At 38.4% G+C, this 18,448-nt stretch overlaps 2 protein-coding genes across 2 annotated transcripts; one reads left to right on the top strand and one right to left on the bottom strand.

Annotated features, from left to right (window-relative positions):
• Positions 1–4,334: 4,334 nt before the first annotated feature.
• LOC135199057 (tigger transposable element-derived protein 1-like) lies at positions 4,335–8,054 on the bottom strand. Its single transcript, XM_064226972.1, has 3 exons — positions 7,328–8,054; positions 4,541–4,609; positions 4,335–4,408 (listed from the first exon to the last, which is right to left on the bottom strand). The coding sequence occupies exons 1-3, from the start codon at positions 8,052–8,054 to the stop codon at positions 4,335–4,337; spliced, it is 870 nt and encodes a 289-aa protein (XP_064083042.1).
• Positions 8,055–10,875: 2,821 nt separating this feature from the next.
• LOC135199387 (zinc finger protein 83-like) lies at positions 10,876–16,461 on the top strand. Its single transcript, XM_064227371.1, has one exon. The coding sequence runs from the start codon at positions 11,880–11,882 to the stop codon at positions 13,920–13,922; it is 2,043 nt and encodes a 680-aa protein (XP_064083441.1). The 5' UTR covers positions 10,876–11,879; the 3' UTR covers positions 13,923–16,461.
• The last annotated feature ends 1,987 nt before the right edge of the window (positions 16,462–18,448 follow it).

Here is an 18,448-nt window from a genome sequence, read left to right on the forward strand (position 1 = left end):
GAAATCGCGCACGATCGGTTATTACGACACAGGCTCGTTGCCGGCGCTGAAACTGTCCTCGGTCGACGATGCTGATTTCCTTGCGTGTCTCGATCCTATGAAAAGATGCGCTCTTGAGACGGGCAAGGTGCTTTGGTCTAATACAGAGGCAGAGGCTTTGTCCAAGTCTTTGTTTAGAAGTATTGAAGTTTTGTCTTTTGCAGAACTTTCGCTAAGTACTATTGCAGCTTTTCTGCGTCAGCTTAAAGACTTTCTGACGCAAGCGGGTATCATATCTTGGGAAGAGTCTTTAGATTTTTTTTCTTGCCTGGATAAGGCTATTTCAGACGCGGCAGGCAAATGTTCTCACTTTCACTAATTCGATTTTGAAGAAAAGAGAACAAGTGTGCTCTTATCTTTCGACCAAGGTCTCTCCTTCTCAGAAGATGGCTGCAATTTTGGGTTCCCCTGTGGACCGCCTTCTGAATCCACCTCTATTTTAGGCAATACGGGAGGATATTTCCGTACAGGAAAATAGGGAATTTATCAGACAATCTTTTAAAGTGGGGAACAAAAGACCTGCTCCTTCTTTGCTGTCTGGTCCTCCGGCGAAAATTCGTCCTTCCTCACCTCAACAGTCTTCAGCAACTAAGCCCTTTTGTAGGTCCTTACCAGGCTCCAATAAAAACAAAACTGCTAAGTTTCTTAGAATGAAATGAATCTTTATGCCCTCAGGTTCCAGTAGGAGGTCGATTGCAGATCTTCTGGCATGTCTGGAGAGACTTAGGAGTAGAACCTTGGGTGGTGGAGGTACTGAAGGAAGGCTACAAAATTCCTTTTCTGTCTCCTCCTCCTCTGTCGTCGTCTCTAATTGCTCTTCCAGCTTATCATCACCAGCAGGGAAAATTTCTTGTACTTCAGAAAGAGGTGGTATCATTACTAGAGAAGAAAGCGATAGAGCAGGTGTCAGGAAACTCGCCTGGGTTTTACAACCATCTTTTTCTGGTGCCCAAAGCGTCTGGAGGGTGGCGTCCAGTATTGGATGTGTCGAGACTCAACACATTCATTCGTCTAACCCCGTTCTCCATGGAATCACCCAGCACAGTACTAGCGGCAGTACAGAAGAATGACTGGATGATGTCGGTGGACATGCAAGACGCTTATTTCCACATTCCGATAAATCCTCAGTCTCGCAAGTTCCTGCGCTTTGTCTTTGCAGGGAAGACATTTCAATTCAGAGCTCTTTGCTTCAGCCTGTGCACAGCACCGCAGGTATTCACGAGGATTTTGGCACCGGTAGGGGGATGGTTTCATTTGTTGGGAGTGAGATTTTTGCTCTATTTAGACGACTGGCTAATGTTGGCCAACTCTTTCAAGGGAATTCTGAGGGCCAAAGATCTGTTACTTTGCCAGGCTCAATCACTAGGTATATTGATAAATTTTCAGAAGTCTGCTCTGATTCCAACTCAGACAATTCTCTATCTAGGGATGAGGATAGACACTCCCAGTTTTCAGGTTTTTCTGTCGGAGAAACGCATAGACAATTTTTTATTGCTTCTAGGAAAATTTCAGCCCTTAAGGAAGCTTCCAGCAAGGCAATGGCTGTCTCTGTTGGGACACATGGCATCTCTGGAAAGATTTGTCAGTCTAGCAAGGCTCAGGATGCGACCAATTCAACTCTACTTGAGAGAATCTTGGGACAGGAAGTCCCTGCCAGACTCCCATTTAATTTCAGTCCCAGTAAGTCTTTGTGAGACGTTAGCATGGTGGAAGGATTGTCAAAGACTGGGAACAGGGTCATCCCTAAGAGTAGTGAGCCCAGACCTAACCTTGTTTTCAGACGCCTCAATGACAGGCTGGGGAGCTTGCCTGGGAGGCCATCAGATGTCCGGGGTATGGTCACTGCAAGAGAGGGAGTTGCACATAAACAATCTAGAACTGTTGGCAGTATGGAAGTCGCTCCTTCAGTGCGAACAGATAGTCAGAGGAAAGGTAATAGCAGTATTTTCAGACAATACTACCTCTGGCGTACATCAGAAACCAGGGCGGAACAAGATCAAAGTCAATGTTTCTGACAGTGGAGAAGTTGTTTCTTTGGGCGGAAGTCAGGAACATAGTATTGGTTCCTCAGTTCATACCAGGGAAGAACAATGTCTTGGCAGATCAATTGAGCAGGAAGGGACAAGTCCTACCCACGGAATGGTCTTTACATCCGCAAGTCTGCCAGTCGCTGTGGAGTCTATGGGGAGCTCCAAATGTGGACTTATTTGCAACAGCAATGAACAAGAAACTCCTAGTGTATTGCTCTCCATGCCAGGACCCTCGGGCTTGGGCAGTAGACGCATTTCTTCAAGACTGGTCCAACCTAGACGCATATGCTTTTCCTCCATTTGCAATAATAAGAAAAGTACTGAACAAGTTTCAAGAATCGAATCACTGCAGAATGACACTAGTAGCTCCGTGGTGGCCTCAGAGAGAATGGTTTCCGGACCTTCTAGCTCTTTCAGTGGATCTCCCTCGTGTCCTTCCTTTAAGGAAGGATCTACTCAGACAACCAAAGTCCAAGCGGTTCCACCAAAGCCTCTGCATGCTACACTTAACCGCTTGGAGACTCTCGACCGTCTCTTTCGAGCGAGAGGGTTTTCTAAAGTATATCGGAAGTCTATCCTTAAGTCAAGACGAGCAACAACCTTGGCCTTGTATCAGAGACAATGGGTTGGGTACTGCTCCTGGTGTCGTTCTAGAGGCATTTCCAGCACCCGTACCTCTGTAAACAACATAATAAAGTTCTTTCGATATCTTAGATATAGTAAGAAGCATTCTGTAACTGCTATTCGAGGATATAGATCCATGCTGTCATCAGTGCTACTGCATGTTCAATTAGATATTTCTAACGATCCAGATCTTAAGGAGGCGTTGAGATCGTTTGAAATTGAAGCCCCTAAAGTTCAGTATCAATCTCTTTCATGGAACTTGGATGTAGTGCTAAAGTTCTTATCTGCAGATCCATTCGAACCTTTGGAATCTGCTTCTTTGAAGTTTCTAACCATGAAGACGCTCTTTTTGGTAGCGCTAGCGACAGCCAAAAGAGTAAGCGAGTTACAAGCATTCTCCAATAAGGTAGGCTTTTGTAGAGGAGATGCTATTTTATCATTTATGCCCTTGTTCAGGGCTAAGAATGATGTCAAGGCTAAACTTCTACCTAGAACGGTAAGAATTCCAAATTTGACCTCATTGGTTGGGAAAGAAGAAGCCCTCCTCTGTCCGGTTAGAGCTATTAAGATTTATTTAGATAGATTAAAACTTGTGAGGGGCAGAGTTAATAATTTATTTTGTAGTGTAAGAAAACCTAACACTCCTTTATCTAAGAATGCAACGTCTTTTTTTGTTAAGCATTTAATAAGATTACCACATGAGAAACTAAACCTAGATATCTTACCTTTATTGAAGGTAAATATACATAGTGTAAGAGCAATGGCTACTTCTTTTAGTTTTTTAAAGAATTTGTCTCTTGAGGATGTAATTAATGCAGCTCAGTGGAATTGTAATTTGGTTTTTGCTGCTCATTATCTTAAAGATGTAGAAATTGCGTTTGAAAACTGTAAAGCCCTTAACCCTCTAGTAATAGCGGGTAAAGTCTTTTCCTGAACCGAAAGAAAGAGCAATCGTTTAGCCTCTTTTATTTTAATCCCGGGTGTTGGTTTTTTGGGGAGCATGAAGGTACATTTGTTGTACAGGAGCTCACCTTTGTATCATAGGTATTTACTTTTTATCTCAATGTGGGAATCAGCTAACTTTAACAGTAGGTAAGATTCATCTCAATTAATATAAATTTTCATGATAAAATTCATTATTTGGATACTTACTTACTGTTAAAGTAGACCCCACCCAGCCTCCCCACATTTAGTGGGCCGTCAAGGAGAATTCTGACCAGAGCTACAACATTCGAACACACCTGGTGGAGAACAGGTGAAACTAGACAGTCTTCCGGGTCAGCCAAGCGATCGTTTTTTCTTTTGTTTTAAATGCCTACTCGCCTATCGGCGTGGAGATATGAGCTAACTTTAACAGTAGGTAAGTATCCAAATAATAAATTTTGTCATGAAAATTTATATTATTTACTGTTTGACATATGTACAATTTAAAAAATGAAGAATTCTTTTACCTGATGGAGTTGGAGAGGTGATAGTACTAGTGTCAACTGATTTGGGCTCTGAGGAGGCTACATCTAGATCTGGAAAGAATGATAGGGTACATAATAAGGTGGATGTAGCACTTAGTGTACATACACTTTTTATAAAATTTCTATTAGCAATTTATAAAACATTTTAAAAAATTGTTACGGATTCCTTACCTTATGAATAGGGTGAGACATCAAAACCATGGAAAGGCTCAGTGTCATCTGGGTCATCATCACTATCAAAGGGTTCTGGAATGATACATAAAGAAAAATATTAGGTTATGCAACATCAAACACATTATGTAATAGTACATAGTATGTCTGTAATAATGTAGTACAAACAATTTCCAACATGAAAACGAGAAAAATGAAATTCCTTACCTATTAGAGGTGGATGGGCTGCTACGGAGGGTCCAGGGAGTACAGATCCATCTGGATTTGGCATCACTTCTACAATAAAATACAAATGATGAAAATGAACCCTTTAATGCCGATTGGACGTATTAAACGTCGACGAAAATTGTCTGTCGGGTGCCGAACCGACGTACGAAACGTTGACGAAAAAACGTTTTTTAAAAAATTCGCGGAAAAATAGTTATAGGCCTACTAGGGGAATACTTTTGAATCATGCGCCTTGGGGGATGCTGGGAGTTCACGGATCAAGCTGTTGTTTTGTTTACAATCATTGCCCAGGCGTGCAAACTCGAATTTCTTTCTTCTCACACTAAAAAGCATCAGCGACACATCTCAGAAATTATTTTGTCTCTGACATAATTTTTGCACCATTTTATATTCGCCATTACATAGAGTTTTATATATGAAAATGTGCGCAATTTCATGTAGAATACAACTAAAAACAACTCATGTTTGTAGCTTTTATCAGTTTTGAAATATTTTCATATAAATAACGACAAGTGCCAAAATTTAAACCTTTGGTCAACTTTGACTCTACCGAAATGGTCGAAAAACGTAATTGTAAGCTAAAACTCTTATATTCTAGTAATATTAATTCATTTACCTTCATTTTGCAACAAATTGGATGTCTCTAGCACAATATTTCGATTTATTGTGAATTTATGAGAAAAACTTTTTCCTTACGTCCGTGCGGTAACTCTTCCGAAAAAATCAGAAATTTTTTCGTCTGATTGTCGTAATGTTTGCACAGTTTTATATTAGCCGTTACATAAAGTTTTATATATGAAAATGTGCGCAATTTCATGTAGAATACAACTAAAAACAACCTATGGTTGTAGCTTTTATCAGTTTTGAAATATTTTCATATAAATAACGATAAGTGCCAACATTTCAACCTTCGGTCAACTTTGACTCGAGCGAAATGGTCGAAAACCGCAATTGTAAGCTAAAACTCTTACATTCTAGTAATACTCAATCATTTACCTTCATTTTGCAACAAATAAGAAGTCTCTAGCACAATATTTCGATTTATGGTGAATTTTAGAATAAAAACTTTTTCCTACGTCCGCGCGGTAACTGCCGAAAAAATCATAAATTTATTCGTCCGATTGTCATAATGTTTGCACAGTTTTATATTAGCCGTTAAATAGTTTTATATATGAAAATATGCGCAATTTCATGTAGAATACAACAAAAACAACCCATGGTTGTAGCTTTTATCAGCTTCGAAATATTTTCATATAAATACCGATAAGTGCCAAAATATCAACCTTTGGTCAACTTTGACTCGACCGAAATGGTTGAAAAACGCAATTGTAAGCTAAAATTCTTACACTCTAGTAATACTCAATCATTTACCTTTATTTTGCAACAAATTAGAAATCTCTAGCACAATATTCCGATTTATGGTGAATTTATGAAAAAAAAAACATTTTCCTTATGTCTGCACGGTAACTCTTCCGAAAAAAATCATAAATTTTTTCGTCCGATTGTCGTAATGTTTGCCCAATTTTAAATTAGCCGTTATATAAAGATTTATATATGAAAATGTGCGCAATTTCATGTAGAATACAACGAAAAACAACCCATGGTTGTAGCTTTTATCAGTTTTGAAATATTTTCATATAAATAACGATAAGTGCCAAAATTTCAACCTTCGGTTAACTTTGACTCAACCGAGATGGTCAAAAATGCAATTGTAAGCTAAAACTATTACATTCTAGTAATATTCAATCATTTACCTTTATTTTGCAACAAATTGGAAGTCTCTAGCACAATATTTCGATTTATGGTGAATTTATGAAAAAATCTTTTTCCTTACGTCCACGCGTAACTCTTCCGAAAAAATCATAAATTTTTTCGTCCGATTGTCGTAATGTTTGCACCATTTTAAATTAGCAGTTACATAAAGTTTTATATATGAAAATGTGTGCAATTTCATGTAGAATACAACGAAAAACAACGCATGGTTCTAGCTTTTATCAGTTTTGAAATATCTTCATATAAATAACGATAAATAGAAAAAATTCGACCTTCAGTCAACTTTAACTCGACCGAAATGGTCGAAAACTGCAATTGTAAGCTACAACACTTACAGTCTAGTAATATTCAATCAATTGCCTTAATTTTGCAACAAACGGGAAGTCTCTAGCACAATATTTCGATTTATGGTGAAATTTTGAAAAAAAAAAAATTTTTATGTCCGCGCGTTACGAATTCATGCATTATATTGTGATAATATTTTCTCTGTGTTGCTTTGATCGTTTTACTATGTGTTATATACCAAAATCATCGTAATTTAGTGTACAATACAACGAAAAACTAATTAACTCATTAGCTTTAACCGTTTTGCTCACAGCACGATTTGTATACAATTATATATGATTTTTTTTTACGCTGTCATATATTTCAGTATTTATATATGATAATGATATTTTTTTCATTTCTGATGGTTGCATACTAAACTTCAGGCAATGACAAAAAAAGGAGCCAAAAATGAACTTTTAATCTTGAAAATTGAGCGTGCTGTTATTTTTTTAAAAAACTTTTTTTCCGCTTCGGCGCTTACTCGCGAATGCCGCTGGCATACGGGAGACACTTTCGGAAATACTGGCTCGGCGTTTAAGGGTTGATGAAGTGACAATACACTAACATTTATATTAAAAAATTAACACATTCATATTAGTATATGTATGTACATTTTATATTACAGTATGTAAACAAAATAAATTAAAAGAGTTCAGAATTCCTTACCAGGACTAGGAGTGGGAGGTGGTACTGGAGACTTGTGGAAGAAAGTGTCAAGCCTAGACTGCACACTTTTCTTCATCTGCTTCTCCTTCAGGGTTTCCTTATAAAAAGTGACCAAATTCATGATCCCTCTCCAGATTCTGTCAAACCTGGCAACGTTAGATTCTTCTCCCTCAAAAGAAGCCAAAGCTCTCTCCAGGTGAGTAAAACCCTCTGACAAGCCTTTGACAGTTAATGACCTGGGTTTTGGGTCTGGTACCTCTAACTCCTCTTCAATCATCTGCTGCTCCAGCTCAATGAGGTCCTCTGATGACAACTCCTCTCCATGGGATGCCAGCAGCTCTGTAACATCCTCAGCTTCCAGATCTAGTTTCAGCCTCTTGCTTAGCCCTACGATTTTCCTCGTCGCAGTCTCGACATCTTCTGCCTGGTCAAATCCTTCAAAACTGCGCACAAACTGTGGACACAGTTTCTTCCAGGCCCCTTTTAAAGTGGTCGTCTTCACCTCGTACCAAGCACTTGCAATATTCCTGACTGCATTAGCGATGTTGTAGCCCTTCCAAAACTGCTTCAAAGTCAACTCCTTGTTACCTTCGATGGCCCTCAAAGCAGAGCATATTGTCCTTCTAAGGTAGTATGCCTTGAAGTTAGCAATTACTCCCTGGTCCATCGGCTGTATAAGCGATGTTGTATACGGTGGAAGGTACACCACCTTCACATTAGGGTGCATGTTGCTCAAATTTGATGAGTGACTAGGGGCATTGTCTAAGACTAGCAGAACCTAAAAAGGCAGACCCTTTGAGGACAAATACTGTTCCACTGCTGGTACGAAATGGTAATTGAACCAATCTTCAAAGACCATCAAGGTAACCCAAGCCTTCTTGTTAGACTTCCAAATGACAGGGAATTGACTCCTGTTGATTCTTGAAAATGCCCTTGAAAGCCCTGGGATTCTCTGCCAAATACACTAGCAAGGGCTCAAGTTTCAAGTCGCCACTAGCATTGGCCCCAAAGAGTAAAGTCAGTCGCTCCTTACCAGCTTTATGGCCAGATGCTGACTTCTCCTCCTTGGAAAGGTACGAACAGTTGGGCATCCTTTTCCAAAATAAGGCCAGTTTCATTTACATTAGATACTTGGTCAGCTGTGTAACCACCATCCTTAATTATTTCAGCCAAACCACTAGGAAAACTGTCTGCTGCTTTGCTATCAGCACTAACAGCTTCACCTTGCAGCTTCACATTATGCAAATTCGCACGAACCTTAGAATGGTTAAACCAACCTCTACTCGCGGAAAATTCTCCACTAGCACTGCCTTCCCCATGTTTCTTCACTACTGCCTCATGCAGCTCTCTAGCCTTCTCCTGGATCACACTTAGGCTCACTGGAACATGTCGCTGGTTCTAGTCCTCCAGCCAGATCATCAGTAATTTCTCCATTTCCACAATGCTCTGGCTACGTTGCTTCACATTAATCACCGTTGCCTTCATTGGTGCAGCATCCTTAACATGCTTCAGAATATGTTCCTTGTCCTTCACTATGGTTACCACCGTCGTCCTGCTAAGCCCCAAAGCACGACCTATCTCGGTGTTCTTCTCTCCCTTCTCAGAACATTTAACGACATCGTACTTTACCTCCATGGTGATGACTTTCCTCTTCTTAAATGAACTATCATTGGAGAAAGTACTTTGCCGTTTTGGAGCCATAATAAAGGCAAGAAAACTGCTAAAAATCCAGCAATGTAGCGAGACACAACCTAGCGAAACGAAGGCAAACACATGATTGAAGTGGCGTTGTTTGGTATTGTTACGCTCCACAGTGTCCTCGACCAGGCTAGGTCGTTGTCCGGTTACTTTACCTTACAGTTAATAGCGTAAATTATATATGGGCCCACCGCTCAGAAACTAGTTCTGCGTATAAGGCATTGTTAAAAAGCATAGAAAAACGTCGTGACCTTTGAATTTGTGTTGTAATCTAACCAGAAACTTAGTTTTTTTATCATTACTGTAAACAAGAAGATTTTTTCATATAGTATGCATTTTTGAAAACAGTTGTAAACTTGGAACATCGTAAGCTAGTACGTATCCATTTGCTCGGAAACTAGTTCCGCATATGAGGCGTCATGAAAAAGCATCGAAAACGTTGTAACATTTGACTTTGTGTTGTAATCTAACCACAAACTTTGTTTTTTATTATTACTGTATTTTTATATAGTATGCGTTATTGAAAACGGTTGTAAACTTAGAACATCGTAAGCTAGTAATGTATCCATTCGCTCGGAAACTAGTTCCGCATATGATGTGACATAAAAAGTGTCGAAAAAAACATCATAACCTCAAAATTTGTGTTGTAATCTAACCAGAAACTTATTTTTATTAATATACTGTGCTAAAGTAGAAAGGATTTTTATCATAGTATGCGTTTTTGAAAAACGATGTGAACTTGGAACGTTGTAAGCGTAAGCATCGTAAAGAAGAAAAACGCGTTGTAACTCAGCCCGGATTTTTTAATGAATATTTCAGAAAACCCGTCGTAACCTCGGATCGTCGTAAGCCGGGGACTGCCTGTATTGATATTTTTTCTGTGCTTTCTTTCTTTCTGGGCTTTTACTCAATATGAATTTGTTACATTGATGAAAGTATCTGAATCTATCCTTTTACTTCAGTATTTCAAAAGTTAAGTTCCAATAACTGGCAATAAGTGCCTCAGTGGCATGGTTGGTATGGTGTTGGTGTCCCATCTCGGTGGTCGTGAGTTCGATTCTTGGCCATTCCATTGAGGAGTGAGAGATGTGTATTTCTGGTGATAGAAGTTCAATCTCGACATGGTTCGACAGTCACATAAAAGCCATTGGTCCCGTTGCTGAATAACCGCTGGTTCCATGCAATGTAAAACATCATACAAACAAACAATAACTGGGAATCGTTGTTATCACCCATATCGCCCACCTTCTCTATGGCTGGTGGCCCAGTCATGCAATATTATATATATATATATATATATATAATATATATATATATATATATATATTATATATATATATATATATATACACACACATATATATATATATATATATAATTAGCAGCAAATTTGTAAAAATTTTCAGTTTACTTTGAGACAGCAACCACAATCTGATATATATATATATATATATATATATATATATATATATATATATATATATATATATATATATATATATATATATATATATATATATATATATAGGTATATGTATATATATATATATATATATATATATATATATATATATATAATATAAAAATATAGCAGGTGGCTTGCAAATTGCAGAACACCACCATTAAAAATGTTGGTGAAAGTTTAGTATCGGCCTTGTGGACAGTCATGTCCGTTGATAAGATACGATAATCTTATAGGAAATATTAGTTCATAAGCACTTTTTATTCTCATATTTATTTCACATATTTCCTTAACTGCACATTTTACACTCAAACCTAGCATCGTCACCAACAAAAATTGACTATCACTCTCTTAATTAACGATACTAGAGTATGGAGACTACCCTACGCTCAAGAAAAATACCCGCTTCCCACTCCTTTGGCTTGACAGTGCGACATCTGTCGGGTTCTAAATTAGTTACTTGCTCAACTGGTTCGGGGTTTCATAGTCACAGATTAGTGTTCATTCTCTGGGTTGGCGGAGGGAACAGACTATTGTGCACAATAGTACCGCCAGAACTTAGTATTAATACTAATTACAATACTACAGTATATGTATAGAGTGCTATCTTGTATAGTGTATGCATAGTTGGCATTGAATATGTTAGTGTAGGCTAAGCTAAATTCAAGATACGTTTTTTTCTGACAAACAACGGGTTATTTAGAATGTAACCCCATTTTAAATAGGAAAATACCTTTATTCTGTATTCTGGGATTTTATGATTTCTGGCAGTGGCCTGTTCACAGGGTTCCCAGATTTAAGAGGTTGGACTGTACCATTCTAACAGGCTTCAATACTTGCCAGTTTTCTACCAAAGAATACTTTGTGGAAAAGGGCAAGAGGCTTTAAAAAATTGCTTTTTCATTTTCATAGACATTACTTCTGTCATTTTTTTGTTTAATTGTGTTGTTTTATCTCATTTCAGATGTGACCTTCCATCAAGAATATTATGAACATTTCTAGAGATTTTTGCAAGAAATTCTGGATTGAGGGAGAAAGGAGACAGATACATTGGTATACATTACCAGCTATTCTTGTCAAGATTAATCCTGTTACTATGTGAAACGTAGAGTCTGCTTTTGTTATGTAGCACATCGAAAGCTATGTTAACTGTACACTTTCCTGAAGTAGATAAATTGAAGCGAATTCTGAAAAATCTCGTTAGAAAAGATACTACTGTTCATATGACAAAGGAGCCATATGTGTGAAATTTTGGAAATCAGCTTTGTTGAAAACACCACCTCAGAACTTGAATTTTAACTCAACACACTGGAGGGAGGAAGTTCAGTTTTCGTGAATCTGGCAAAGCATTTTCCATGAAACAAATTCTCTTGTAGCATATTAAAACAAACCATGAAAAGAAGCCTTAGAAGTGGGAAAGCTTTTTCTCAGAAAACTCATCCTAACAGTCATATGAGGACTCACACTGGAGAGAAGCCATTTAAATGTAATGACTGTGGGAAAGCATTTTCTCGGAAATGGGATCTTAAGATTCACATGAGGACCCACTCTGGGGAGAAGCCATATAAATGTGATGAATGTGGGAAAGCATTTTCTTGTAATGGTTATCTTTTACGTCATATGATTGTTCACACTGGAAAGAAGCCATTTAAATGTAATGACTGTGGGAAAGCATTTTCTCGGATATGGGCTCTTAAGACTCACATGAGGGCTCATTCTGGGGAGAAGCCATATAAATGTGATGACTGTGGGAAAGCATTTTCTTGTAAAGGTTCTCTTTTACGTCATATGATTGTTCACACTGGAAAGAAGCCATTTAAATGTAATGACTGTGGGAAAGCATTTTCTCAGAAATGGGATCTTAAGATTCACATGAGGGCTCATTCTGGGGAGAAGCCATATAAATGTGATGACTGTGGGAAAGCATTTTCTTGTAAAGGTCCTCTTTTACATCATATGATTGTTCACACCAGGGAGAAGTCATTTAAATGTAATGTCTGTGGGAAAGCATTTTCTCTTAAAGGTCATCTTGAACGTCATATGATTGTTCACACTGGAGAGAAGCCATTTAAATGTAATGACTGTGGGAAAGCATTTTCTGAGAAATGCAATCTTAAGACTCACATGAGGACTCACTCTGGGGAGAAGCCATTTAAATGTAATGACTGTGGGAAAGCATTTTCTCTTAAAGGTCATCTTGAACGTCATATGAGGGTTCACACTGGAGAGAAGCCATTTAAATGTAATGACTGTGGAAAAGCATTTTTCCATAAAAGTAGCCTTAACTTTCATCTGAGGGTTCACACTGGAGAGAAGCCATTTAAATGTAATGTCGGTTGGAAAGCATTTTCTCAGAAAAATTCTCTTGAAAGGCATATGAGGATTCACACTGAAGAGAAGCCATTTAAATGCAATGATTGCAAATCCCCTGCTGGTGGAGATATGAAGACGCATTCCATCACTTTAGAGCAGCAAATGAAAATTATCAACCATCATGCTTCTGGAAAGGCAGTCCCAGACATAGCACGTGACGAGCATCTATCTCAGTCAACTGTATCCAAGATCATTAAAGACACAAAATCAATAATGTACGCTGTAAAGGCATCCGATTCAATTCATTCCATGGTTATAACAAAGAAGAGATTAGGGCCTTTGGAAGAAATGGAGCTGTTACTGGTCAGGTGGATGGAGGACCAGATACAAAAATGCATGCCACTCAGCCTCTTGACCATTCAAACAAAGGCGCTCTTGGTTTTCGAGGAACTAAAGAAAAACTACGATGATACCCACACCAAAGATTTTGCAGCAAGTCATGGCTGGTTTCAGCATTTCATAAGCCGTCATAATTTTAATGGTGTGAAAATTAGTGGCGAAGTGGCAAGTCCTGATTCCGAAGGAACCGCTAAATATAAGGATGCTTTGCATGAGATCATTGTTGATGAAGGGTACTTGCCAGATCAAATCTTCAATGTTGATGAAACAGGACTGTATTTGAAACTGATGCCTGAACGGTCACTTGGGAAAAGCTCAGATTTAGAAATTAAAGAGGAAAATATCAAAGAGCTCATCGATGTACAAGATGAAGAGCTAATGGCAGAAGATATAATTGAGCTTGCAGAAGAGAGGAAAAAAGCAGAAGGAGAAGAAGAAATTAAAGAAGAGCCAGGGCAAAAGTTTATGACAGCGACAATGGCAAAGGCATTTGCCCTAATTGAACATGGTATGAAACTGTTTAGTAAAATGGATGTGAATTTGGAACGATTTGCTGAAGTTGAGAGAGGGCTTCAAGACGTCCTTGCAAATTACAGAGTCATTTATGAAGAACGAAAAAACTTACGGTATCAGCTACAAAGGATGTTTTCCAAAAGAAAATGGCTCCAGTGCCATCTCCTTCCACCCCATTTGAGCCTCGACCCTCTACTTCTTGTGAACTAACATCCGAAGAAATAACAGCTGAGAAGGACCAAATTGATGAACCTGCTGCTTTATTATCGCCATCCTCCTCTTCTGATATTGACTAGTTCAAAACAGCCATCAACATCCTGACGCCGCTCAAGTATGCCAATCACAGACTGAATCTTGTTGAGTACAGTACAGGTCTGATTCGTGTCTGTGTTATGCAATTTCTCTGTTTGTATTGTACAGTTTACCACCACTATTTGAGGACCAACAATTTGCGGACTCACCTATTCGTGGACTTTTATGTGGGCCATATACGTATACTCATTATTTGCGATATTTTTCACTGAGAAATATTCACATTGCTGTATTTTCATATAATTTTCTTGACTAAATGCACATTTATGATAAGACTTAAAAAAACTCGGGTAGTATAAGCATTATAAGCATTTTTAGAGGGCCTTTTTATGTTATAACTATCAAAATAGGCAATTCTAAGCATTAGTAGAAGGGTTTTAAGTACTCACACATTTTGGCTATTTGCTTTAGGGGGGGGGGTCTGGTATCCCCCAATCCCCACAAATAGGAGAGTCTACTGTGTATCATAAGTCGGTCTGCATTGACCTTCCAGAATTAGCTGATGTATTAATAATTAAAAATAAAAAGAATTAACAGTACTACAGTCAAACCTTGACATACGAGCAACCCACCATACAAGTTTTCTGGGTAATTTTTAGCTTTAAGGTGCGAGCTGAGATCCAAGCTGTGTGGCTCTTTTAAAAAATATTGATAACGTCTAAATTATGCTGCCAGGTTAGGTGGCTTGTAGAACGACATGCTATTAGTTGAAACGTTTGTGTACATACTATCACTAGTGAGAGAGAGAGAGATTTTTATGCAATGTAATTTGTAAGGCAATCTCCCTTCACCTATGAAGGAAAAAGTGAGAAAACCTGTTTAGGTTCATTACCAGGTCAACCTTGAAAACCCAGTTTGTCTCCCCAGGCCAATATAAGTTGTCTAATGTTAAGATTGAGCTTAATAAACAAGTTTATTTCGTTACATTCCCTTTTATTATGTATTATTTTCTCATACATTTTTTATTAATAAGGCGCATTTTTCTTATTTGAAAGCAGAAAATAAATACATATTTGTGCTTTTTGGGAACTGGAATGGATTAATAGCATTTTCATTCATTGTAATGTTGACATTCGATTTGATCTACAAGCAAATTGAGCTATGAGTTCAGTCATAATGAAATTAAACTCGTAGGTCAAGGTATCACTGAGCTGTACAGTACAGCACTGTATATGTATAGAGTAATATATTGTATAGTGTTGACTAGGCTTCTATATATGTATAGATTATACTGTATAGTGTAATCTAGGCCGCCTCCAACTTATGATATTTTCAACTAATGATGGGTCCATTGTAATGCATTCCCATCGTAACTTGGGGACTACCTTATACTCATCTATATACTGTATACAGTTATCCCCCATGTTTGCAGGGGTTGATAGGGACCACAACCACCCAAGAATAACAAAAATGTAATATAGACATGAAAATATTTGCGGGCTTTGTATCAGCCCTCCCCCCCACCATGAATAGCTAGAACCCACAGATAATTGGAACCCCACTCTAAAAATGCTCAAAATTGCCTGTCTTGAAACACCAAAGTATCGCTAAAAACTCCATTGTCCATCAAATATACATTAGAATATCATCCTATTGCTGTACATATTAATCTCTGAAATACAGGCAGTCCCTGGCTTACGACGGTTTCCGCTTACGACGTTCCGAGGTTACAACGCTTTTAAATTATATTCATCATAAACTATTTCCAGGTTTATGACACATGTTCCAGGGTTACAATGCTTACAACGCCGACCTGACGGAAGAAATATGACTCCAAAAATGCAAAATAATCAATATTTGAAGGGTTTTTTAATGAAAAATACAATAAGAAATGCAGTTTACACAGTTTTTAATACACCCAAAGCATTAGAAGTAAGGTTTTCCTAGGATGTTTTTTTAATAACTCAAACACCAAATACAGGCAGTCCCACGTTATTGGCGGGGGTTCCGTTCCCAGGAGTGTGCCAATAAGCGAAAACCGCCATTAACCGAAACCCTGCAATTTATGGTGCCATAATTTCACTTTTGGCTCCGATAACCATTTATTGGTGCCATAAGCATCCTTATCCGTAAGCATTCTTATGGCACCGGTAACCGGAACTCAGCCTGTTTTGGCGCCATAAATTTCCGATTTTATGACACTAGACAAGCCCCATAAAACTGGATCGCCATTAACCAAGACTGCCAATAACCGGGGCCTGCTGTATACCTTAAACTATCATCCTAAAACATTAATATTTCAAGTAAACTTACATCATTGAAAATACTTAATACCCTAGTGACAGTACGTACACAGAGCATCCAAGCTAAAAGCCAATCAGCAACTAGGGAAGCTGGTACCCTTCTACTTCCAACCCTTCCAGCCAAGTGTGTCATCATGGAGAGAGAAGAGTCAAATACCTAGTCATAGAGCTTCAGCAGGCTGGCTCTCTCTCTCTCTCTCCTCTCTCTTCTTCTCCTCCCCTCCCTCTCTCTCTCTCTCTCTCTCTCTCTCTCTCTCTCTCTCTCTCTCTCTCTCTCTCGTTCCTCGCTGGACGAGTGGTTTTCGCACTCGGCTGCCAATCCGGTGGTCCGAAGTTCGAATCCCGGCTCGGCCAACGCGGAATCAGAGAAATTTATTTCTGGTGATAGAAATTAATTTCTTGATATGGTGTGGTTCGGATCCCACAATAAGCTGTAGGTCCCGTTGCTAGGTGACCAATTGGTTCCTAGCCACGTGAAAATATCTAAACCTTCGGGCCAGCCCTAGGAGAGCTGTTAATCAGCTCAGTGGTCTGGGAAAACTAAGATATACTTGTTTCTCTCTCTCTCTCTCTCTCTCTCTCTCTCTCTCTCTCTCTCTCTCTCTCTCTCTCTCTCTCTCTCTGTCACCCTTTTACAATAAGTAGGTGAGTGGGTAGTGGAAGCAGAATCTGAACACATCAATCGGTTAGGCCAGATTTGGTTACCTTATGACTCATGTCCAACCTTATCCTCCCGATAACAGACTAAATAACTAAGTAGTCGGTTACAGGACCTATTGCTCCCATTGTTCACAGTACAAAACCTTGGACATGACCTTACCTAGTGTTTTTCAACTCCCAGTCAGTTGAGAGAGATGAACTCCCACCAAAGGAGTAAGTCTCCTATATGAAAGGTTGTGGCTTTGTATTTCCATAGGAACAAATCACAGATTTTTTAATTCAATTTTATTTTTCATATAGTGGTACCTCGAGATACGAAATTAATCCGTTCCGAGGCGCCCTTCGTATCATGAGGTTTTCATATCTTGGACCACATTTTACATGTAAAATGGCTAATCCGCTCCAAGCCCTCCAAAAACACCCCAGTAAATTTCATAATAAAGCTAAATTGACCTATAAACAATGAAATACTACAACAATTTCGACCATTCAATACCTAACTTAATAACGTACTGCTAATTACCTGTAAATAAAGTGTATTAGTGTACATGGTAAACAAGAAATACTGTACGTATGTAGTAAAATGTGGAAGCTTACCTTTCGAGTGAGGCTATCTCCGAAAGTGGCGACAGAGGAGGAGGACAAACGGCAGATAATGTACGTACGTATGTGCACTTAACTTTACGAAACACATAAAAAAATGTAAGGAAAACTAAACTAAAATTTACGAAACACATTAACAAAACTGTAACACTTAACTTTACAAAAAACTAAAATTATAAAAAAAAATTTTGTGTTTTTGATTTTAAAATTTTTTTTTTTTACTTTATTATACTTTACGTAGTTTTTTTTTTTTTTTTTTTTTTTTTTTTTTTTTTTTTTTTTTTTTTTTTTTTTTTTTTTTTTTTTTTTTTTTTTTTTTTTTTTTTTTTTTTTTTTTTTTTACAGAATTTCAACTTCATCACCACTTTCAACTTTCTGTTTTTTAGTATCACTTGGTTCTTCCTTTTTACTTACTCCTGCTAATACTAAAGGCCTCTTTAAAAAATAACTATCCAAGGAAGATTGCTTCTGCCTATTTTTCACAATGTTCCTGAAACGACTCAGGCAGACGTCATCAAACTGCGCAAGCATACGACCTGTGTGAGCCTTTTCGGGGTGTCTTTTTTTCTACAAACGATTGCACTTTATGAAAAGCGGCTAGAACATCCTTAATTTCTGCCGTTGTCATAGGGTTGTCCTCCTCCTCCTCGCCGCTCCTAGAGAACTCCTCTTGAACGACGTTATGTTGCATGGCCTCCAACTCCTTCAGGTCATTCGTCGTAAGCTCCTCTTGGTGCTCCTCGAGAAGGTCGTTGATGTCGTCCTCGTCGACGACCAGCCCCAGGGACTTGCCGAGTGCAACGATCTCGTCAAGATTTGGTTGCAAAACAGTTTCAGGATCGTCAACTGTTTCTGAATCTGCAGCATCAGCTTTGCCCACGTCGAATCCCTCGAAGTCTTGGGCGGATATGGCATCAG

Source organism: Macrobrachium nipponense, chromosome 25 (assembly GCF_015104395.2).
Source record: "Macrobrachium nipponense isolate FS-2020 chromosome 25, ASM1510439v2, whole genome shotgun sequence".
Classification (NCBI taxonomy): Eukaryota; Metazoa; Arthropoda; class Malacostraca; order Decapoda; family Palaemonidae; genus Macrobrachium; species Macrobrachium nipponense.

What these genes read in the sequence shown, in the direction of transcription:
- LOC135199057 (XM_064226972.1), bottom strand. Translation starts at nt 8,054, where the DNA reads ATGCACCCTAATGTGAAGGTGGTGTACCTTCCACCGTATACAACATCG. An exon ending in ACCTCCCACTCCTAGTCCTG is followed by an intron (nt 4,610 to 7,327) that starts GTAAGGAATTCT and finishes ATTTTATTGTAG; the next exon opens with AAGTGATGCCAAATCCAGAT. An exon ending in AGCCCATCCACCTCTAATAG is followed by an intron (nt 4,409 to 4,540) that starts GTAAGGAATTTC and finishes GTATCATTCCAG; the next exon opens with AACCCTTTGATAGTGATGAT.
- LOC135199387 (XM_064227371.1), top strand. Translation starts at nt 11,880, where the DNA reads ATGAAAAGAAGCCTTAGAAGTGGGAAAGCTTTTTCTCAGAAAACTCAT.